Source organism: Procambarus clarkii, chromosome 6 (assembly GCF_040958095.1).
Source record: "Procambarus clarkii isolate CNS0578487 chromosome 6, FALCON_Pclarkii_2.0, whole genome shotgun sequence".
Lineage (NCBI taxonomy): Eukaryota > Metazoa > Arthropoda > Malacostraca > Decapoda > Cambaridae > Procambarus > Procambarus clarkii.
This window is the reverse complement of record NC_091155.1, coordinates 40,020,482-40,045,199: the sequence shown is the minus strand read 5'-3', so window position 1 is coordinate 40,045,199 and position 24,718 is coordinate 40,020,482. Positions and strand designations below refer to the sequence as shown.

General features: G+C 48.7%; 1 protein-coding gene across 1 annotated transcript in view; it reads right to left on the bottom strand.

Moving 5' to 3' along the window:
* Positions 1 to 205: 205 nt before the first annotated feature.
* Positions 206 to 24,718, bottom strand: part of LOC123754123 (proline-rich protein PRCC) — a 31,823-nt gene continuing 7,310 nt past the window's right edge. The window contains exon 2 of the mRNA XM_045736321.2: positions 206 to 5,334. Coding sequence (XP_045592277.2) covers positions 4,507 to 5,334 — 828 coding nt within the window. The 3' untranslated portion in view covers positions 206 to 4,506. The remainder of the gene's footprint in view (positions 5,335 to 24,718) is intronic.

Below are 24,718 nucleotides of genomic sequence, written 5' to 3'. Positions count from 1 at the left end.
AGTATTAATGTTATATATACATGTACATATTTATATATACGTATACATTGTGATGGGAAAATGTAGGTGTAAGGCAGTCCTCCCAATGTCTGGTGTCAATGCCAATCACATTAGTAAAAAAAAAAAAAAAGAGAAAAAAAAGTTGACTGCTTGGCTGTTGCCTCCTGTGGTCAAGTAAAAAGGGAAAAACATGCAAAACAAATCGTATAAACAATGAAACTTTAATTGACTTTAAACAAATATAAACAAAAATAATCCCTTGGCTATGTACAGTGCGAATTAAACAAAAATACAAAGACAAAAAACAATATAAAATAAAATACTGGTTACATTACTCTACAATGAATAAGACAAAAAATGAGTAAAGGTGCTAAGAATATTGGCTGGCTGAAAACCTCCACTATTACACAGAGCGTATACTAGACAGATGTATCAGCGTTGAGAGCACAGAATATTCTAAAGCCAACTGCTCGTGCACGCTTAGTCATAGGCTATGCAGATGGCGCTGAAGTCGAGTGGAGTCGCTGATTCACCAATGGGAAGCGTGCTGGCTGGAAGTGGTAGTTTGGTGATCGACGAGGGTGGTGCGCCGACAGCGAGGGGGTTTGGAGAGCGAGTGTAGGGTACATATACCCCCCTGTAGAAACGTATTCTACTATATATATATATACTACTCTTGAATGTAGTATTTTGATGTTATAGACGTACTGAAGTAACATGATGTAGGAAAGAGCAGGTCAAATCTCTCTTGAAAGAGATTATCGTCACAACATATATACCAATAAAAGGGTCCCCTCGCTCGAGACGTTGGGTACTACAGTTCTATGGGTGCAAGAGTATGCCTCCTCAAACAACCGGGCGTCAAAATAAAAGAAGGCCGAAAAAATAATCAAATCAGGCAAGAGGTCGGCAGGAAATGACAATTAGAAAGGAGAAAAGGGGGGGGGGGGAGAAAAACGAAACATAAGGAAAATTTAGTTGTCCAGCATAATTTGTGAGGACAGCAGCAGGAGCATAAGACCACAAAAGGCCAGAGGACTGTCCCTTGGAGCATCACACCCCGGCAGCCTCCCACCAAGCCCCCTCACGGCAACAATGGGCCGGACAGGGAGGGGGAACATCCTGGCCGATGGTCTCGCTTGATTCCTCTTTCCACAGAGTAGACTGTCAATGCTGGTTCCTTATTTTGGTATTGCTGGATGTACAGGGGCGCAGAAGTCGACCTCTTCACCTTGGCATGATCTCTATATTTGTTTCTTTACATGGCACAACTCCCCAACAGCGGGGCCCTTGCAGTGGATGCGTTTCAGCTAGACTGGTCAAGGTAGGGGTGCATTTATCTCTTTTCCCCAGTCCACCTGTTGCTCTGGGTTCCAGCGTATCTAGTCTCTCACAGGGGAAGAGTGATTCTTCTGGCTCCTTAGTGGCTGGGCCAGTCTTGGTTTCAGGTGCTGCTTGCACTGTGTCTGAACCTGGGTGTCTTTCCACAGCTCCACCTCCTTCTGAGGGTCGGGCTAGTGATGTTCCTTGCTGGTTCGGCCTTCTCTTCTGCTCTTCACGTCTGGTGTGTTGATGCTTTTGGATCACCATCTGTGGTGATCAGGTGGCTTGTTAAGGGTGTCCGACCTGCAGTTCTTCTGCGATAGTATGGACTCTTATTTTTTTTTCCACTTTCGATACCTTCGTCGTTGTTTTTCAGTTCCAGCAGGTTGTTTTGTCCCTTCTGGCTGTTTCTCGGTTGGCACCTTTTATAGAATGCTGTCGTCTCTTCTCGTGTGGCATTGGCGGAGCCGCCACTCCTTGCGTTTCGGGTTGCAGAGTCCTTGGCCCCGTTTCGCAAGATTCTTGCAATTTCACCTTTAGCCTGCTCATGCGCCATCTGAGCCTGCATGGTCTCTGACCGGGTTCTTTTTCTCTCTCTTATGCTTTTTTGGCCTCTGGTTTTCAGATGGGCGTGCTTTATGCTCTCCGTCGATGGGGTTTTGATTCCCAGCCAGCTCCTTTTCTGGTCAAAACTTTTTTGGCTGGTTTCAAGAGAGGTCCTTTGGTTGTGGATGATTGCTTGGATCAGCTGAGAGTTCGTAGCGTGCTTTGTTTGGTGGTGGTTTTATGCCACTACCTTAGTGCCACCGGTTCTGCTTTGGTAGGAGCTTTTTGGGTTATTCTAGTTTCCCTTGTTCACTGTTCCTCGTGTGTGTTAGGTCATCCAGTGTTGTTCAGTCCACCCTCGTAACTATGCTATTTGTGTGCTATTCTGATTGTTTTCGCTCATGTCTTGGGCCGGTATTCAGACGTGAGGCTTTTCATGGACGAAATAAATAGTCTTTGCAGCCTGGTATCTTGTCACCTTCCCTGGTTTCTCAGCAGCCTTGTGATGCTTTGGGGATGTGCCATTTTTTTCCTCTGTGGAGTAGTTAGCTTCAGGGAGCTGATGGGACTTTCCCCAGTAAACCAGCATTGAATATAATGAATCATCAGTTTCTGGGCGAGGCCTGGAGGCTCGCCGACACCCTCTGTCCCTAAGGTCGGCGACTTTTCATCATTCCAGAACGGCTTCCCCCAGAGAGGGGGGGGGGAGGTGGAACTAGCAGGGGACTGGTTTGACAAAGTTTTGGTTGTTTATTTTCTAATTGGGGAAGTTCTTTTGACATTTTGAGGGTGCTAGTCTCCATTTTCTACTATGCAGTACAGTAGTCTGTTTTGATACCTCCTCTTTTCTGGGTGCTTCCCTGGTTAATGGAAAGTCAATAAACTTTAAATGTAAAGTATTCATGGGCCATTGCTCCGTGTCTGAGGGGGCCAGGTTCTGGCTCGTGGTCTCTGGCAGGCAACAAGAACTCTGCAACTGATGACTCCAAGTAGTATTGGCACTTAATAAGATAGCTTCAGGGAGTCTCCAGGGCTCACTCATTAAGTGCGGTTCATTACATTCAACGTTGGCTTTTTAATTCCATAAATGGATATACCAGTTGTTTTTCTTGCAATATAATCAAAATGGTAAGTTTAAAAATTTACTTATTTTTAAATTCATTTTGAGTTTTGGATTGAAAAATGGCATCAACCAAAGTGGTAATCACTGTATTTTGGCCAAGAATAATTTTGTTGTTGCACCCGATCTTACTGCTAGAACAGAATCCTTCCCATCATCCAATTTTTCATTTGACTTGGTAATGCTGACACAGATTTCCAGTGTAAAGTACAGTATTAGCAATAGAATAAATGTTAAGGTAGCGTGGGCATGATACTGTACTGTTTTAACTAGTGTACGAGTTGGGGTAAAGTGAGAGTTGGTGTTGGGAAAGGGTGATGGAAGCAAAATAAATACCGTGCAAGAGTTACAACACTGAAAAGTGTGTGGAGACAGGCTAGGTTATCTGGAGATGATTTCGGGGCTTTAGTGTCCCCGCGGCCTGGTCCTCAACCAGGCCTCCACCCCCAGGAAGCAGCCTGTGACAGCTGACTAACACCCAGGTACCTATTTTACTGCTAGGTAACAGAATACTGTCAGGCAGGCAACAGGCAGTCAGAATACTGTCAGGAGATTCATAATAAGGTATGCAGAAATAAATACTACTTGGAAATACAATACTTTAGTTTTGTGCAAAACGGTTTATATTATATTAGTACAGTATATAAAAAATGAAGAGCAATATACACAAAATATCACAATACTGTACAACCACTTACACAAGTGGTTAATCTTAATGTACACTTACACAAGTGTGTTTTAAGATGTACAATACTAGATTTTCTACTTGGTTTTTTGTTTGTTTTTTAAGAATATGTACAGTAAACAGTATTGGACATTTGATAACTTATCATTTGTACTGCACTGTCTTCACTTTTCTGTCTTTAGTTTTATAGTCGACTGGCTAAAGGCAAACTTTTTAAGTTTTTGTTTTAACCCCTGCAGTGCGCACCTGTTTTTGGCAAAACCTTCATAGTGCAATTGTTAAGGACATATTTTTGTGGTTTTTATAAATGTTCAGGTAAAGTTAATGTCAAAATGTTTCCAAACTCAACCATTTTCATTTCAAAACACAAAGAGTGATGACAACATTAAAAAACATTAAAATATAGCCCAATTGAAAAAAAAATAGCATAACTCTCAGAACAAGATTTCTGGGTTGGTGCAGCACAGTGGCTAATACAATTTCAAATAGGATATCATGCTCAGACGTTTATATCACTGTACAGTATTGGTACACACTTTACTTTAAGTCCGAGTTATGTTAAATACTAAAACACTAAAATCTAGGCCTTAACAATTCTGACAATACATGGAGCTTTCAAGCACATCTCGCTTTCAAAATATACAGGTAAAGAATATAAAAATGCTTATAACAACTTGAATGACGTACAGTAGCGACATTCAATAAGCACAGCATATTCAATGCAAAACATGAAAATAAAACAGAGAATGTATTCATTCTTTTGTACATAAAAAATAAGGTTGTCTATCAAATAATCTATGCTGGATAGAGTAATAAAGTACAGTATTGTACTTTAAAATCCATATTTTGCTTGTGTTTGCATTTTTGTCATACGGTTTTGGGCCCAATTATTTTTAAGTTCTAGCTCTCTCTCCTTTGCCTGATGGGCAAGGTATGTGATCTGATGCTTTTGTTTTTGTTTCTGTGATGGCATTCCATCTCTCTTCTTGCTGAAACTATGGGTTGGTTTCTCTTCAGTCAAGGCCTTTGTCATCCACTCATCACGTGTAAGCAAAGCATCATCAGCATTAACATCGATGAAGTTGATGGCCTCGCCCTTACCTCTTCGCTTACCAGCCAATCGAACCATTGCTTCTTCATCAATGCCAGCATTACTATCTGGATAAGTTTCTATGTGCTGTGATGGATAATGTGCCTCTGTCTCCTGAGACTGTGTTGATGAATACTGAGAAATGCTAGAATACACAGTAGTTTCTTGAGGTAAAATTTGGGGCGTTTTAAATGTCTGTAACACAGGCATATTTCTAATGTTAGGGTCTACATCTGGTACACTCAAAATTTCTGCTGGTGAGTTCTTTATATCAATGTCAGCAGTTTCTGATAGTGAAAAGAAATCAGAAGCAGCTGTATTGCTTTCATCATCAGAATCATTTTCACTAAGAACTGTGGTATTTTTTGGCTTAAATTTAGACTTTGGAGAGTTCTTCACTGGCACCGATTTTTTAGTGAGGATGTGAGGAACAAGACTACGTTTAGCTTCTTTGACGGTAATATGTTTGGGCTGAGGCAGCAGGGAGAAGAGTCCTGTACCTGATGAGGATGGTTTTATCTTCTTGTGTTCAGGCTCCTGGTGCTCATCCTCCTCATCATCTTCTGCAAACTAAAACACAAGCAATTAAGAGCCTTATATGCACATATAAAACATTATCAAATCTGGCACAAAATATACAGAGTTCAAAATAAAGTATAGCTACATACAAGTCAATCTTAGAGATATTCCTTTTACATTCCCCAAAAAGAGTTGTAATTTTATGAAATGGATTTATAGGCGGCAAATCTGCACACACAGAAATAACACTACACGAGACCAGAAGGCACAATAGAATGTGCAAAATAGCCCCTCTAAAAAGCATAGGTGTGAAAGATACATTAAGAGACAACTATCAACATCAAAAGCCTGAGACTTTTCAACACACTCCCTCTACAAACACAATGCATAACTGGCTGACCTCTTGCAGTGTGTTCAAAAGAGAACTTGATAAACACTTTCAAAGGATACCTGATCAACAAGGCTGTGACTCATATCAGGGTGCAAGCAGCTGTGTCAAACAGCCTGTCTGACCAGACCACCCACCAGGAGATCTGGTCAGAGACCGGGCTGCAAGGACATTGCTCCTTGGAATCATCAGAAGGTAAAGTAAGGAAGCATCAGAAGCATTATTCATGTTACATATATAAGACCGGCCACCCCTGCCTTACAAGCATTTGTTTTACGAACATTTGTCCATACAAAGCTTCACTCAAATCCCTGTTTCCCCCTTCATGCATAAAATCACTGTACAACCTTGCTGGAGCACCTCAAGTATTAAGTGGCAGCGAGCTAAAACGTCTATGCGGCAGCCACATGGATGAGCATTGTACAAAAGTCAACATGGACCACCAGGGAAGGTGGGGTTATGGTCAAATCATACACAAGACTCTTCGACAACTTATTTTTCGATTTACAAATGACCCACTAGTGTCATACTGTAAGCCACACTGCCTCAGTCAGCATTACTGTGATCACTCTTATAATGAGCTAATCCTCTTTACTCTCACCGTTCTAGTTGAGCAAGGTAAGCAATTAATTATCAAAAAGAAGGCACCAAACTGGGAAGGCTATGTAGCACCATCAAATGTGCGGGATAATCAGAGGACACTAAATATCACCAAGGATGCCAATACCAGAACGCATAAGGCGAACGATATCAAAAGTATCCGAGTCACCAAGAATACTATCGAGAGACAAGCGACTGCGGGGGAAGGTCGGAAAACAAGACACACGCTCGTCCCGGAAGTCAGGACATTCAACAAGGATATGCACGACCGTAAGAGGAACAATGCAATTAGGACAATAAGGAGCAGGGCGGCGCTCCATCAAGTGACCATGAGTTAAGCGAGTATGGCCAATACGCAACCTCGCCAGAGCCATTTCCCATCGCTGGTTACGGTGGTAGGAGGACGGCCATGAGGACACACAACTTTTAAGAGAACGTAGTTTGTTACCAGTAACAGACGACACAAGCCTGCCGAAGGGTAAGGACGGAGGAATGGATAACCGGGTAAAAGTCGGAATAAGGAATACCTTTACGAGAGATGGGACAAGAGCGGACAGCTTCCCTGGCGGCAGCATCCGCACGCTCATTTAAAGAGACACCAACATGGCTGGGAACCCAACAAAACTCAACCGACTTAAATTTACTGTGAATAAGAAACAGCCAATGCTGGATCTCGACAACCACTGGATGAACCGGATTAAAGGACCCGAGAGCCATGAGGGCACTACGAGAGTCAATAACAGCTACAAAGGAAGATTGACAATGAGAGAGCAGGAGACGAAGAGCATAAAGAATAGCATAAAGCTCCGCTGTGAAGATGTTAGTCTCCGGAGGTAAGCGACACATATAAGTGTGATCAGGAAAAACAACAGAGCAGCCAACACCATCCTCAGACTTAGACCCATCAGTGAAGACGGAAACGGAGTGGGAGTGAGAAGAAAAGTGCTCAAGGAAAAGGCGTTTTAGAACCGTAGGAGGGGTAAAAACTTTAGGGATGCGGGTCAAGGATGTACAAAACTGCGGAAGGGGACTCTCCATGGGGGCAAAGAAGGAACAACATGAGGAGAAATATTAGAAATACGAACGGAAAGAGAATCCTGTAAGCGAGATAACAGGACAGAAAGAGGGAAGTGGTGAAGAGGAACAGGAACTGCAGGAGGGGTAAAAGTTAAAGCACGACAGAGGCGAGAGGAAGGATGTTGCAAGGACTGTGCAAGATAGCGAAGACAGTAGCGATCACGGTGGTCCTGGAGAGATAAGGAGCCAATGTCAACATACAAGCTGAGGACGGGAGTCGAACGAAAGGCACCAGAACTGAGGCGCAACCCAGTATGGTGCAAAGCATCAAGACAGCGAAGAGTAGAAGGAGAAGCAGATGAGTAAGCAGGGCAACCATAATCGAGCTTAGACAGGACGAGAGAGGAATGTAAAGCAAGGAGAGTGCGCCTATCCACTTCCCAAGAAGTATGGGACAATACCTGAAGGAGGGCAAGGGCCTTAGAAGGGCTCAACACAGAGGTAAGAGATATGGAGAGACCAAGACAAAGGAGTGTCAAAGAATAACTCCAAAAGCTTTGCGGAATCTTTGTACTCAAGGGGATGACCATAAAGTGACAAAGAGGAACGAAGAACGACCCGTTTCTGAGTAAAAGTCATGGCACAAGTCTTAGTAGTAGAGAAGCTACTACTGAAGAAGTAGTAGTAGAAGCCATGATCGGTGGCCCAAGACGACACGGCATCAATCGCAAGTTGAAGCCGGCGTTGAAGGAGAGGCGAATCATCACCCTGACAGCAAAGGGTAAAATCGACATAGAGAGCAGAGAAGACGCCTGAAGAAAGAGAGGAAAGAAGACCATTGAGGACAACCAGAAAAATAGTAGTGCTCAGAACACTACCCTGGGGCACACCTTCATATTGCTGAAAAGAGGCAGAGAGAGAGCGGTACCAAGCCTCACCCAAAAGGAACGACGAGAGAGGAAGCTGCGGAGAAAGAGAGGGAGATGACCACGAAGGCCAAAAGAATGAAGTTGAGATAGAATATGATATCGCCAAGTGGTGTCATAAGCCTTTTCCAGGTCAAAAAGGACGGCAACAATGGAGGTCTTCGCAGCAAAAGCAGTACGAATATAGACCTCCAAGTTTACCAGGACATCTGTTGTGCTGCGGCACTTGCGGAAACCAAATTGAGAAGGGGAGAGGAGGTGATGGTGTTCCAGGAACCACATCAGACAAACGTTAACCATACGTTCAAAGAGTTTGCAGACACAACTTGTGAGGGCAATAGGGCGAAAGTCCTTAGGGGATGTTCCCAGAGACTCTGGTTTGCGAACAGAGAGGGCAATGGCATCAAGCCAGTCCTCAGGGACTGACGACGACTCCCAGATCCGATTATACAGACTCAGCAAATACTGAGACGTGCACGGAGGGAGATGGCGAAGCATCTCATAATGAATGCCATCAGAGCCCGCCACCGTAGAACCACAGAGGGCCAGGACAGAACGAAGTTCAGAGAGAGAGAAGGGATCGTTATAGGGAAGTCGAAGACGAGTGCAGAAATCTAAAGGACGAGATTCAAGAACAGGTTTACGAAGAAGGAATGATTGGGGAAGATGAAGACCAGAGCTAACAAAAGAAAAGTGGGAACCCAGTTTGGTAGCGACCTGCAACGGGTCCGCCACAAGAGTACCACGGAGGTGAAGGACCAGTGAAACATCGGGAACGAACTTACCCGCTATCTTGCGGATACGCTTCCAGATCTGGGGCAGAGGAGTTTCGGACGTAATGGTGGAGACATAAGATGCCCAACATTCACGTTTAGCCGTATGGATGGCCCTACGGGCCACCGCACTCGCCTTCCGAAAGAAAAGAAAAGAATCGACCAACGGCGGTGTCTCTTCCAGGCTGCATGCTTACAGCGGACAGCACGAGCACAGTCTGCATTCCACCAGGGAACGCACTTCTGTGGACCCCGAGAGGAAGAGAGAGGAATAGAGAGGAATAGAGCGGAGGGCAGCGTCGAAGACAGTGTCATGAAAAAGGAGGAGAGAGAGCGAGGGAGAGGCAGAAGGGAGAGGTCAGAGAGAGCAGCACTGAGGGTAAATAGGTTCCAATCCACTTTAGCAAACTGCCACCTAGGGAGGGAGATGGGAGGGTGAAGAGAGAAAAAGGTAACAAGGATGGGGAAATGGTCACTGCCATGGAGGTCATCAAGAACCTGCCATGTGAAATCTAAGTAAAGAGAAGACGAGCAAAGAGAAAGATCAAGACAGGAAAGGGTGTGAGTCTGAGAGTCCAAATGCATGGGCTCACCAGAATTCAGAAGAGACAGGGAAGAAGAGAGTATAAACGGCTCAAGAAGGCGACCTCGGGTGTTTGTCAGAATATCACCCCAAAGGGAATGACGACAAATGAAATCACCCAGCAGGAGCACAGGCTCCAGCAAGGAGTCCAGGAGGCGTTTCAGATCAGGAAGAGAAAACAGGACACTCGGGGGGAGATAAATGGAACAAATGGTGTACCATTTCCCCACAAAGATACGAGCAGCAGAACAATGGAGAGGGGAAGGAAAAAGTAAGGGGACAAAGGGAACATCAGAGCGAATCAAGAGAGCAGAAGAGTTAGGAGCCCCAGCAATAGCTGGGGGGAGAGAAAGGAATAGCCACGAAAGCGACCAGGACGAGCACCAAGCATCGGCTCCTGGAGATAGACACAAAGGGGCGAAAACTGTATAATCAGAAGTTGGAGTTCAAGGAAATTGGCGTAATAACCCTGAACGTTCCATTGAAGAATAGACATCGACGAGAAGAGAAAGGACAACAACAGAGAAGATGGAAGAAACAAAGGCGAAAGAGCATGTTAAAGAAGATCAGGGTCAGCAAAGTCAGGGTTAGGGGGTATGGGTAAACTGAGCAAACAACCGAGAGGAGCAGTCAAGGACAACAGCAGAAAGAGGGGGAGCGCACCTCAGCAAGGGCAGCAACCGAGAGGGAAGCGAGGGCCAAAGAAACCTCCATAGCAGGAACAGGGGCGCAACCACCGAAATAAAAAAAAAAAATAAAATGTTTATTTAGGTAAGGTACATACATACAATAAATTTTTACAAAGATTGGTTGACTTATAGGTAGAGCTAGTACATACAATGCCTAAAGCCACTATTACGCAAAGCGTTTCGGGCATGATAAACTTAAATGACAAGCTTAATACTAAGTGAGCATAATGAGTAGAATGAAAACAAGAAATGAAAACATAGATGAAAAAGCAGCACAAATACAATTGTCGACAAACAGCGCTCTTTAAAAAAAAAAACAGACATTGGTTGACAATAGAAGGGCAAGGTAGGTTACAGGGAATTTATTAGGTATAGCTTCGTTTTTAACTTAAACTGGTTGAGAGAGGTACAGTCTTTAACATGGTTGGGAAGGTCATTCCACATTCTGGGCCCCTTGATTTGTAGAGCATTTCTAGTTTGATTAAGTCGTACTCTAGGAATATCAAAACTGTATTTATTTCTGGTGTGGTGCTCATGGGTTCTGTTACAACCTTCTAGGAAGCTTTTGAGGTCAGGATTGGCATTACAGTTCAGCGTTTTATATATGTATAATACACATGAGAGAATGTGCAGTGACTTAATGTCTAACATATTCAGAGATTTGAGTAGGGGTACCGAGTGATGTCTGGGGCCAGAGTTGGATATTGTCCTAATAGCAGCTTTGTGTTGAGTAATTAGAGGACGTAAGTGATTTTGGGTAGTAGAGCCCCAAGCACAAATACCATAGTTGAGATATGGATAGATAAGGGAGTAATAGAGAGTCACCAGGGCAGGGCGTGGTACATAATATCTGATCTTAGAAAGAATGCCCACAGTTTTTTAAACTTTTTTTTATATATTTAGAATGTGTCCCTGGAAATTCAGCTTGTGGTCAATGAGAATGCCAAGGAATTTGCCGTCTAATTTGTTACAAATTTGGGTATTGTTTATTTTGAGATTTATTTGATTAGAGGATTTATTGCCAAACAGAATATAGAAAGATTTGTCAATGTTAAGGGTGAGTTTGTTGGCAGTTAGCCAAAGATGGACTTTATTTAGCTCAGTATTTACTGTGGCATTTAGAGCAAGGGGGTCAGGACTGGAGTAAATGAAGGTTGTGTCGTCAGCAAATAGAATTGGTTTGAGGTGTTGGGAGGCATTTGGAAGGTCATTAATGTAGATGAGAAAGAGGAGAAAGAGGAGAGGAAATGGGAGGGGAAGGAGCGATAGAGTCAGAAATAGGGGCCGAGGAAGAAAGCGAAGCCTTCTTACCCTCCGGGGAGGAGGAAGGAGAGGAGCCAGGCTTACGCTTCTGACTTAAAGAGACAGGTGTCCCAGCAACTACGTACTGGGCAACGGATTCCAGCATCTCAACAGGAGAAGCTGAACGAGAGCACACATGACAGCCGTTAGGAGAGCGATGGACATCAGCCCGCACTGACAGGTGGCGGGGAGAGTCAATAGACGGAGGAGAAGGATGGGAAGGAGGATCGGAGGGAAACGAGGAAGAAGACACAGGAGACATGACAGACCGGGTAGAAAGAAGGGGAACCCCAGACAGAGGACCAGGAGGGGGACCCTTCGGGACAGAACTCAAAGGAACAGAGGAGGGGGCAGTGGTCGTATCAGGGTCCAAGGCCCGGAAACGGTTGCGAGTCTGAGGAAGGTGGGAAGGACGAGAAGAGGAAGAGTGCAACACGCGAGCATAAGAGACATTAGCATAAGGTGGGAGCCGGCGAACCTGGCGCCTCACCTCAGGAAAAAATAATTGCTCCCGGTGCTTCAAGTTGAGGACGGCTGCCTCAAGCTTGTAATGGATACACGCACGGGAGAAGGTAGGATGGGCCTCACCACAGTTGAGGCAGCGAGCCTGGGGAGAAGTGCACTCTGACTTAGAGTGACCTTTGCCCCCACACAAAGGACAGAGAGAGAGAGACAATCCCAGAGCAGTGAAGGGCACCATGCCCAAACCTCCAGCACTTGTTACAGAGCCTAGTAGAAGGAATGTACTCCTGGACAGAGCACCTGGCACCAGCAAAGAGGGTGGAAGGGTCCTACCATCAAAGGTAACCTTCACAACCCGAAGGGGCTGACGGCGACGACCACGAGGGGAACGAGTAAACGTGTCTACCTGGAGGACAGAATGGCCCTGGGCCTCAAGGATATGCTGAATATCATTGTGGCAGTCCTGCAGATTCCGAACACCGATTGCAACATGGGGCGGAAGGAGAATAGTGCCAACACTGGCATTCAACCGAGCGTTCTTGGAGACTCGAACAGGGGTCTCGCCAAGGCAGGATAAAGCAGCCAAGCGGGAGGCCGCTTCCTGAGAAGGAGCAGCAATGACACGTGTACAGAGACGGGTAGGGCTGAAGGTAACAGAGGCATCTACGGAATCAATAAGGTGCCTATGAAGGGAGAAATCGTCAGGAGGCGCAGAATCAAGAGGGAGGAGATCAAAGTATTTGGCCCACAAAGCGGGACCAAACAAGGCTTGATAGGCATCAGAACGGGAAGGAATCGAGCGAGTGCGGCCGTGTCGAGGACGGCGTTGAGAACCCCCAGAGAGGGGTTAAAAGGCGCAGTAGTCACAACTAGAGACTGAGCCGTGCCAGGGGACGAGGTAGTCACCAATGGGGGCTTGGGGCTCGACCTAACCACAGAGGGAGGGGAGCCAAGGGGAGGAGTCAGAGAGGCCAAAGGAGGAGCAAGGTCGGGGCCCAATGCAGCGGAGGCTACAGAGCCCGGTCTTCCAACACGAACTGACTCGGGGGCTTGGTTGCCCACCCCATGAGCCTGAGAAGGTAAAGGAGAAGCAAAATTCGACATGAGTACAAAAGAAAAACATTCATTCACGAATGTGCCCCCACACCCACCATGGAGCCACAATTAGAGGCAGGACACCCAACAAGAAGCTATCGCCGATAATGTCGGGGCCCCCTAGGGGTGCGTCGTGTGTATACGCCCCGCAAACGCCACCTTAAGAACTGCCAGTCCGTCCAGATCGGGTTCAGTGACGAAAGGAGGATTGACAATAAAAGGTTCCCCTCGCTCTCGACGTTGGGTACTACAGTTCTACGGGTGCAAGAGTATGCCTCCTCAAGCACCCGGGCGTCAAAATAGAAGAAGTCCAAAGGAACCAAAACAAGCAAAAGGTCGGCAGGAAATGACAAGCAGATAGGAGAAGAGGGGGGGAGAAAAACGAAACAAAAGGAAAAGGAAAAGTCGTTCAGCACAATTAGAGAGGACAGCAGCAGAGCACAAGGCTACAAAAGGACAGAGGACTGTCCCAAGGAGCATCACACTCCGGCAGCCGCCCACTAAGCCCCCCCTCACGGCATCAACGAGCTGAACAGGGAGAGGGGGGTTGATCAAGGTAATTTCACATGTGTTGGCACAATTAGTGTCAATGACAGACTAGTAGTGTTGTTTTCCTTGATGCTTGCCATATACACCCACTGGATGTACAATTCTTATGCTTATTCCTTTACCTATTCCCCTGCCACTGCTGATGTATAGCAGGCATAGGCAGGCAGGCATTCTGTCACTCTCAGTGAAGCATAGCAAGTCAAGAAGTATCAATCTCAGTTGTTATTCCACGTGTGAAAGGCCACCCAGGAAGTGGTTGATGGGGAGGGGAGAGGAAACTGTTGGGTGTCAGGGGAGGGGAATAGGAGGATGTTGGGGGAGGGGATGGGAAGGTATTAGGGGTGGAGATGGAAAGGGGGGGGCTTCATGGGTGGGGATGGAAGGGGGGCTTCATGGGTGGGGATGGAAGGGGGGGGCTTCATGGGTGGGGATGGAAGGGGGGGGCTTCATGGGTGGGGATGGAAGGGGGGGGCTTCATGGGTGGGGATGGAAGGGGGGGGCTTCATGGGTGGGGATGGAAGGGGGGGGCTTCATGGGTGGGGATGGAAGGGGGGGGCTTCATGGGTGGGGATGGAAGGGGGGGCTTCATGGGTGGGGATGGAAGGGGGGGGCTTCATGGGTGGGGATGGAAGGGGGGGGGGCTTCATGGGTGGGGATGGAAGGGGGGGGCTTCATGGGTGGGGATGGAAGGGGGGGGCTTCATGGGTGGGGGTGGAAGGGGGGGGCTTCATGGGTGGGGATGGAAGGGGGGGCTTCATGGGTGGGGATGGAAGGGGGGGCTTCATGGGTGGGGATGGAAGGGGGGGGCTTCATGGGTGGGGATGGAAGGGGGGGGGCTTCATGGGTGGGGATGGAAGGGGGGGCTTCATGGGTGGGGATGGAAGGGGGGGCTTCATGGGTGGGGATGGAAGGGGGGGCTTCATGGGTGGGGGTGGAAGGGGGCGGCTTCATGGGTGGGGATGGAAGGGGGGGGCTTCATGGGTGGGGATGGAAGGGGGGGCTTCATGGGTGGGGATGGAAGGGGGGGGCTTCATGGGTGGGGATGGAAGGGGGGGGCTTCATGGGTGGGGATGGAAGGGGGGGGCTTCATGGGTGGGGATGGAAGGGGGGGGGCTTCATGGGTGGGGATGGAAGGGGGGGGCTTCATGGGTGGGGATGGAAGGGGGGGGCTTCATGGGTGGGGATGGAAGGGGGGGGCTTCATGGGTGGGGATGGAAGGGGGGGGCTTCATGGGTGGGGATGGAAGGGGGGGCTTCATGGGTGGGGGTGGAAGGGGGGGGCTTCATGGGGGTGTCATCATGGGTGGGGATGGGAGGGTGGCCATCATGGGTGGGGATGGGAGGGTGGCCATCATGGGTGGGGATGGGAGGGTGGCCATCATGGGTGGGGATGGGAGGGTGGCCATCATGGGTGGGGATGGGAGGGTGGCCATCATGGGTGGGGATGGGAGGGTGGCCATCATGGGTGGGGATGGGAGGGTGGCCATCATGGGTGGGGATGGGAGGGTGGCCATCATGGGTGGGGATGGGAGGGTGGTGGATTGTATCTGGATTGTGCCTGGCAGGGGTTCTAAGAGTTATTCTGCTACTCAAGATGTCTTGAGAGAGCTTGATCCAACAGGCTGTTGCTTGGAGCTGCCCGCAGGCTTTCACATCCACCGCAGACCAGTTGGTCCAGAATTTCTTACAGAAAACTATCCAGCTCTTTCTTGAAGACTTTCTATTTTGTTCTGGCAATATTTGCTGGGAGGATGATGAACAACTGTGAACCTCTGATGTTCATACAGTGTTATCTGATTATGCCTATGGCACCTCTAATTTTCACTGGCTCTATTCTACATTTCCTTCCATATCATTCACTCCAGCATATTGATATTTTACCCTACAAATTTGGGACCTGGCCCTCCAATATTTTCTACATACAGGTACAGTACTGTATATATAATTGGGTACCTTTCTCGTCTCCTTTCAAGAGAGTATATTTTTGAGAGCTTTGAAATGATCCCAATAGTTTTGGTGCTTTGTGTCTATATGTGCTGTGTATGTTCTCTGTATTACATTTATTTCAGAAATCTCTCTCTGCTCTGTTGGGGAAAAATGAGTATCGAACAGTACTCGAGGCAGGACAACACAAGTAATTTGAATAGTATTAGCACCGAGATGGGATCCCTGGATTTGAAGGTTCTTTTAATCCATCCTATAATTTTTCTTGCTGATGCAATATTTGCTTGGCTATGCTCCCTAAATATTAGGTTGTCAAACATCATTACTCCCAGATTCTTTATATGTTGCTTTCCTACTATGGGCAGAATTGATATTGTCTTGTACCCTGTATTTTGTTAAATCACTGCACTGTGCGGCCTGACATTACTTGTGGCAGGTATTGCGCAGGCCGAGAAAACCTACTTTAAGACATCCCAAGATTCAAAATGCACGCGCGGTAGGTTGGTTACGACATGGAGGCCTGAGGCCTCCATTGAGTGGCAACCATTTTGAAAAACATTCCCAGAATGCCCCAGGGCCATGGGTAGCCTAAGTTCTGATCGAGCAACCATGGCTGACTGATGAGCCTCCAGCTCCCAATCACCTGTGGGATGCAGTGTTGAAAGATCGCTGTCTGAAGGAAAAATTCCGACATTATTGTTTGAAGAAGAAGAGGGTAGTGAAATTGATGAACCAAGGTGCAATAAAGACCCAACATAAATGTCTGATACAAGTGATACAGACACGGATACAGATGATACAGTGACCGTATCCTATTCAGGGCAAGTGGCACACATGGTGGGGCTTCATAGGTCATGGCCCATGCCAATATTATGACCACCTGTGTCATTTCCCATTTTTGACAAAAGTGATACTGTTGATTCATTTTCTGGGTTCAGTGATGGTGTTGCTTCTGATACAAGTAGCATAGATGAACCGAGTGGTAGCAGGCTACTGTCAAGGTGTTACTAGGCAGAGATTTGCTGTCTCAGCAGCACACCCTGTCAAGCGCCGCCATATCTCCCCTCACCTATTTATTTATTTATTTATTTATTTATTTATTTATATACAGTGGCCCCTCCATTTATGAATTTAATCCATTTCCAGAGATGGTTCGTAACCCGAAAATTCGCAACCCGAAATGAATTTTCCCACAAAAAATAATGTAAATTGAATTAATCCGTTCCACACTCCCAAAAATATTAACTTCAATATACTTTTCATACCTAATTCACACAATTATTTAGTACTATAGTATGTACAAGTTATAGCTTACCTTAATTGATGCCTCTTGTTGGCATATAGAAGATGGTGAGGAGGGGAAGAGGAGAGGTGTTACTGTTTGGAAGAGCGAGTCCCCCCTTCTATTACATCAGGTACTGATGACTTCTCTGGAGTACACTAATACGTTTTGCAGGCATACCAATAGGAACTGGTTGTGGCTCACTGCTTGCTTGTCTTACTAAGAATCTGTCTAAAGACATTTGTTTTCCCTACATTTTAACATGTGTCTGTAGCGAGACATCATATTGTCATTAATAAGGTTAAGAGAACGGCTTGCTAAAGCTTTATCTGGGCGAGACTTTTCAGCAAAACTTTTAGTTCATTCCATACTGCACACATTTTCTTAATTAATGAAGAAAAGGACATCCTCTACTGCTTCATCCTTCCCTGAAGATTTCTTGTACTTACTAGCTAACTCAACAACCTATGTACCATTTTCATGTTTATGAATGATCTCTTGTTTTTCTCAATGGTCATCCTCACATGTGTTTTCTTAGGTTGAACCTTACCACTGACTTTCTTGCGACCCATGGCATGATATATAATAATTACTTTTATGTCCAAAAACCCCCAAAAGCCGTAAAACAATGAAATTCTTAACAAAGAATTCATGCGCAATCGTCACTAAACGGGAGGCACTGGTAACCTGAAGCGTGGGTGACCATGCCAAAAGGAACCACGCACTAGGGCGCCCATACGCGTATCAACAAACTACATTACTGTAGTTTACAGCACAAACTACAGTGTTTTATGTTGTGAGTTGATAGAGGAATACAGCGAAGAACTGACCACTGAAGAGCTCTTAACCTTTCACAAGGATCAGCAACAAGAGGCAGCTGAGGAAATTTCTTCAGGGGAGGAGGACTATGGGAAGAAATGCAAACATTTTTGGAAACGATTCACCCACAGCAAGCTGAAGTAGGCCGTCGCCTTAACCTTTGTAATGACACTGTGATGCCTTACTGCAGACAAGTGTTACAACGTAGGGAGAAACAAGTCTCTATGGAAAGGTTTTTAGTGAGAAAAACAAGCAGTGAACCAAAACCAGGTCCTAGTGGTATGCAGGCAAAACATAGAAGAGAGAGTACCCCCTAGAGAAGTTATCACTGTCTGATGTTATAATGAAAGGGAACTCCCCTTTCAAACACTAACACCTTTTCTCCTCCTTCCCTCCTCACCGTCTTCCATACACTAACAAGGGTCATCAATAAAGGTAAGCTATAACTTGTACATACTACAGTATAGTACAGTGGCACCTCGACATCCGATTGCCCCTACTTACGATAAATTCGAGTTACGATATAAATTTCATAAAAAAATGTGACTCGACATCCGATATTTGTTGGTACACGTTTGGGTCGGCCGAGCGCGTGGTTCCCGGTCACGTGGTCCGACCTGCCTCAGTTTACTACAGCTACCCGCTTAGTGACGATCGCGCCTATAAGAAATTCCGCTTTTGTGGTGATTTTTTGCATTTTGAACATCAAAGTAATTATTATATAATACGCCATGAGTCCCAGGAAAGTCAGTGGTAAGGCTCAACATATGAGATCCCATGTAAGAATGACCAGAGAGCAGAAACAAATCATTCGTAAATATGAAGATGGTGTGCAGGTAGGTGAACTGGCTAGGCAGTACAACAAATCTCAGTCAACGATATCCACCATACTAGCTAAGAAAAAGGACATTATGGGTGCTAAAGTGATGCATCATTACAGACAAATGTTAAAACGAATGGGAAAAACAAATGTCTCTTGACAAATTTGTAGTGAGACAAACAAGCACTGAACCACAACCAGGTCCTAGTGGTATTCAGGCAAAACGTAGGAGAGAGAGTACCCCAGAGAAAACATCACTGCCTGATGTGATAATGGAAGGGGACTCCCCTTCCAAACAGTAACAACTCTCCTCCTCCCCCATCACCATCTTCCATACGCCATCAAGAGCCCTCCATAAAGGTAAGAGTAACTTTGGTACTGTATTGTAGTTAGAAAAAAACATTGTATTCAGTATAAAATGTATTTTTATGTTAATATTTTGGAGGGTGGGGAACGGATTAATTCAAATCCCTTTATTTCTTATGGGAAAATTCGCTTTGACTTCCGATATTTCGACTTCCGATCCGTCTCTGGGAACGGATTAGCATCGGAAGTCGAGGCCCCATTGTACTAAATAATTGTGCTTATTAGGCATGAAATGTATTTTGAAGTTAATATTTTTGTGAGTGTGGAACAGATTAATTCAATTTACATTATTTCTTATGGGAAAATTCGTTTCGGGTTGCAAATTTTTGGGTTACAAACCATCTCTGGTAACGGATTAAATTCGTAAATGGAGGGGACAGTGTACTGGTATATAAGAAATAGGAGAGGTCCTAGGATGCTGCCCTGCAGCACTCCTATGGTTAATGGTAAAGTGGGGGAGATTATATCATTAATGGCTACATATTGGTGCCTGTCACTAAGATCGAATATAGTTCAGGGCAAGGCCTCAAATTCCATAATGGTGAAGTTTAAGTAAGAGGTAGTTATGGTTAACAGTATCAAAGGCCTTTCTCAGGTCAATGAAGAGTCCAATTGGGAACTCATTTTTGTCAAGGCTGTGTAAATGATATCAAGCAGACTAATAATTGCATCGTTGGTACTCTTTTTGGGAGTAGATGCCAAACTGACAGGGACATAGTACTGTGGAACCTCGGTTTTCATATGCCCATTTTCGTATTTTTCGGTTCTCAAGCTCAATTTCTACGAAAAACTCAATTCGATACTCGTTGTTTGCCTCGGTTTTTGGAGTTTGTTTATTCACATACGGATTCACCGAGCGTGTGATGCTTTTGTTTATCAGTGTCTCCCACCTAGTGATGATTGCGCTTAAATTCTTTGAGAAAAATTGAATAGTTTTTGTGTTTTGGGGGTTTCTGAACATAAAAGTTCTTATTATATACCACACCATGGGTTCCAAGAAAGTCAGTGGTAATGTTCGACCTAAAAAACCAGCGTTGAATGTAATGAAACGCCATTTTCTGGGTGAGTCCCGGAGGCTCCCCGGAGCTATCCCAGGCTGATATGCTAATGTCAGACTTTGGCATCAGTCATGTGTATGGAGTTCTTAGGCCTACCGGGGACCACGGCCAGAACCGGGCCCCCTCAGAGAGGCAAGGGGAGCAATGGCCTATAGAAGCCCCCGTGTTAGTGGAAGCATTCTATGTCTGCCATCGACCGGAACAGGCACCCAGAAAGGTAAGCGCGCCAAAACAAACCCCTATTCTGGTTAAAATTGCTACCTAAAACCGAACTAGTGGATAGAACTCCCCAACCGAAAACAAGCAAACTAGTGTGACGTCACACACTGCCGCGCCGCTGTCTGCGCAGCTCCCCCCTCCCCGGGAGGGGGAAGGGGGAGCCCCAGACCCCCCGCGCCGGCTACCCACACCTCAGTTCTTGAGGCTGGATGTCAAAAACGCGAAAAACCGCCGACCGGAGGGAGGGAGGGATGCCGGGGAGCCTCCGGGACTCACCCAGAAAATGGCGTTTCATTACATTCAACGCTGGTTTTCTGGGGGGAGCCCCGTCGGCTCCCCGGAGCTAACTACCCACAGACAGAAAAAGAGGGACTTACCCGGGAGGCGGTCGTCGCTCACCCCTCAACTCGAAGCCGAGACAACTGGCTGCAACCGCCGATCACAAAACATGATGCACCCCCGGCCAGACCAACCAAGCATCAACCACCCATGGACCCCTCCGGAACGCAGCAGTCTCATTCTTCGCCAGAAAAGAAGGAGACGGCTGCAAACGAACAAAACTATCACCACGACCAAAAGAGCAGAAACCCCTGCGCCGGAGGAGAGCATGAAGCTCCCCTACCCGACCCCCAGAGGCCAAAGCCAACAAGAAAAGTGCCTTGGAAAAACAATCCTGGACCGAAGGGGCCACAACGAAACGAGGAGATGAAAGGAAAGCGAGCACTCTGTCCAAAGACCAGGACGGCTCAGGCGACGCATGAGCAGGCCGGAGGTGAAACAATGCACGAGACAGCTTGCGAAACGGCGCAGACGTAACATCGATATCGAAAGCAAGCTGAAGCGGCTCCGCCAGCGCCGCACGATACGAAGCGACAGTGTTAGGCATAAGATGACGGTCCTGAAACAACCACGAGAGGAAGGACAAGACCACCCGAACAGACAAGGAGCTAACACGACGAAGACGCAAAAAGAAACGGAAGGACCGCCAGGAAAACTGCATACTGCCGCCGAGAAGAAGCCCTCAGGTGGGACACCAACAAGGAGGCCACCTGATCACCATAGAGATGATGATAGACTCGAGTCAAAAAACCATACGCGAAGACTCGAGGAGAAGATCGAACCAGCTACGTGACGTACCGGCCCGATCTGCTGAAAGAGGCGGAGCCGCGGGAAAAACCCTCGGGTTCGGACACCGAGCAACCAGCGCCTGAAACCAAGGCTGGGCCGGCCACCAAGGGGCCAGAAGGACAACTCTCCCCCGGTAAGTCTCTAAGCGAGTCAGGACCTGGAGCAACAGCCGAACCGGGGGAAAGAGATACAGGAACCCCCACCTCGTCCAGTCGAGCCGAAAGGCATCGACCCCGACGGCCTCGCAATCGGGGAAGGGCGCCGCATAAACGGGAAGATGCCGCGACCACGCCGACGCGAAGAGGTCCACCTCGGGGCGCCCGAACGTCTGGCAAAGCCAAAGGAAGGACTCGTCGTCGACCGTCCACTCCGTGGAGAGAGGAACGAAGCGAGACAGGGCGTCGGCCAAGACGTTGGACACGCCCCGTACGTGAACCGCCAGGAGAGCCAAACCCCGAGAACTCAGCAGACGAGTCACCCGAAGCGACCAACCCCAAAGAGACAAGGACCGCATCGAACCCCCGCGGTTCAGGCAATGAACCACCGGAGAGCAGTCCGAATGGAGCCGAATCGTCGATCCGCGGGCCACCCGAATCCTCCCCAGAGCAAACCACACTGCCGCGAACTCCCGCACCGTACTGTGAGCTCGACGGAAGGACGGATCCCAACGCCCCTGGCCGGCCTGGTGAGAACTGGTCACAAAACCCCAGCCGAGACGACGCATCCGTGTACACATCGAGCGAGGGCTCGGGTAGGCGCCAAGGCACTGAACCCCGAAAAACCCGAAGAGGAAACCGGTGACGTAGCAACCGACGCAAGTCCCCCGGGGGTCGAACTCTGCGATCGCGAGAGGCGGAAGGGGGAACCCCGAAGGAACCAGAACAGCCGTCGAAGCCAAACCCGACCCGGCGGGTAGACCACCATCGCGAAGTTCAGGCTCCCGCACAGCCCCTCGAGCAACCGCCGGGTGACCCGAGGGCCCTCCAGAAACAGACGAAGGCGGGACCGCAGCCGCAGGAGAGACTCCGGAGGGAGAGACAAGGAGGCGGTTCGAGAGTCCCACACGAGACCCAGCCATGTCCGAACCTGAGAGGGAACCAGATGGGACTTCCTCCAGTGCACCAAGAACCCGAACCCGGCGAGCTGGGAAAGAACCAAATCCCTGGCTAGCAAGCAAGCTGACTGGCTGGGAGCCCAAACCAGCCAGTCGTCGAGGTAGGCCAACACTCGAACACCTAGGAGACGCAAACGAGTCACCACAACCCGTGTAAGGCGTGTGAACACGCGAGGTGCCAGGTTCAACCCGAACGGGAGACAACGAAAGCGGTAACTCAGACGCCCCACTACAAAACCGAGCCAGTCCCTGAACCGCGGATGAATCGGGACATGCCAATAAGCGTCCCGGAGGTCCAGGGACACCATCCAAGCTCCCGGCTCCAAGAGGAGCCGAACCTGAGACAGCGTAGTCATCCGAAAGGAGGGGCAATGAACCCAGGGGTTCAGACGGGACAAGTCCAGAATGAACCGCAGGTCCGCGCAGTCCCGTTTCGGAACCGGAAACAGACGGGAAACCCATCTGAGGGACGACGTCGTTTCGACGACGCCCAAGCGTACCCACTCCAAGACGACTCGACAGAGCGCAGGGGAAGAAGCCTGCCCTGCCAGCCCCGACCCCCCAAAGAGGGGAGGGGCCACCCAACGCCACCGCAGGCCGCGAGACACGACCCGAAAGGCCCACGAATCGTGGGACCAGGCGCGGGCGAACAGCGCAAGCCGCCCCCCCATCGCCCCGTCAAGGGGGCAAACCGCGAAAGGGCCGGCGACCCCTACGAGACCCAGAACCCCGCACAGCGCGAACACCGCGCTGACCAGACGAGGGAGGGTCCGCAGGAGGAGCCAACCCCAAACCTGACACCAGAGGATTACCACGACGAGAGGAACCCCGAGCCCTGGCACGACCTTTCCGGGAAGACCCACCCTGGGACCCCCGGAAAACCAACAAGTCCGACATCGGACGACAAGCCGCCGACGCAGCCTGAATAAACTGCGCCACGGCCAACTCCCCAAACAGGAGAGGACAAAAAGGTGAAGAACGCCTAAGAGCCAGAGCCCAAGCAGATCCCATGGAGAAACCCAGCACCGCCTGCCGACACGCGAGACGGGAAGCATAGAACAGGGAAACCGCATCCCGCAAAATCGGCGTGAACAGCTTCAACAAGGCAGCCGACGAACGCGCAGCCGAGGACAAGGTGCCGGACCCCGGGACGGACCCAAGCGTCCCCACATCCTCCACGAGCCAATCCGAAGACAGCTCCAGGAGGGAAAAGAACCGCAAGGCCGAACACAAAAGGCCCCGAGCGCGCAAGTCCTCCGCCACGAGCGCCGCCGAAAGGGAGGGAACCTGCACATGGAGCTGAATAACGCCCACATCGCCGGGAAGGGCAGGGGCAAACAAGCACTCATTCAGGTACTCAAGTTCACCCCCCAGGAAAACCTGAAGCACCGTGGAAGCTTCCCGCCACTCCAGCGTGCGGGAACGACAGAAGGAATGCCAGGAATCCAGACCAAACAAGGGGCAGTCTGCTAGCCAGGACGACTCCGGAACCTCGTAACGGAGCCAGAAAGGGAACGAAGTCCCAAACCTGAACGTGGACGGATCCATTTCCGAGGCATAATCCGGGTCACGCAGGAGGTAAGCTGCAAAGGCCGCTCGCACCACACCAGGTTGGATGCGATAAGCCGAAAACCTCCGGAAGGACGGAACCGACGTACCCGGGGGAACACGGAACCGTACCCGGGGAGGGGCCTACACCAAATCCAACTCGTACGCAGAGGGGGGGAAAGAAAACCCCACTCCTTGTAACAATAAGCCCCGCTCAGTGGGAAGAAAAACCCAGGCGGGGTCCAGCGGGGCCCAAGGCCCCCAAGTCAGCCCCTCCCCAGCCTCGAGGTCCGTCACCACAGGACCCGAGGCCGAGTCCTCTCCCCAAGCCCCGACCCCACAAGACAAGGACGGAGCAGCCGGAAAAGCTGGAGGAAGAGGGGCCCACTGGTCAGACCCTGAAGCTTCGGCCGGGAGACAAGACTCGAATGCCTCTGCCGCCCCCCCCGGAAGGGGCAACCCCCGAAGCTGCCCGAGTCTTGAGATCAAGTAACCCCTGCTCCGACCCCGAAACCCTCAGACGCTTCGGGGCCGGAAGCAGGGGCGGGGGACCAGAACGAACAGAAGGGGAAGGACGAGGAGGTGCGGACTGAACCAGGATCGAAGCGACCCCCACCCCCAAGTCCGGGTCTCGAAAAGCAAAGCAGGGCAGCCCCGGGGCATCCGGGGAAGCAACCAACCGAGCGCGTTGCAACAGACGAAACCTAGACTGCAACGCACGTGCCGCCTGTACCCGAATAGAATCAGAGGATTG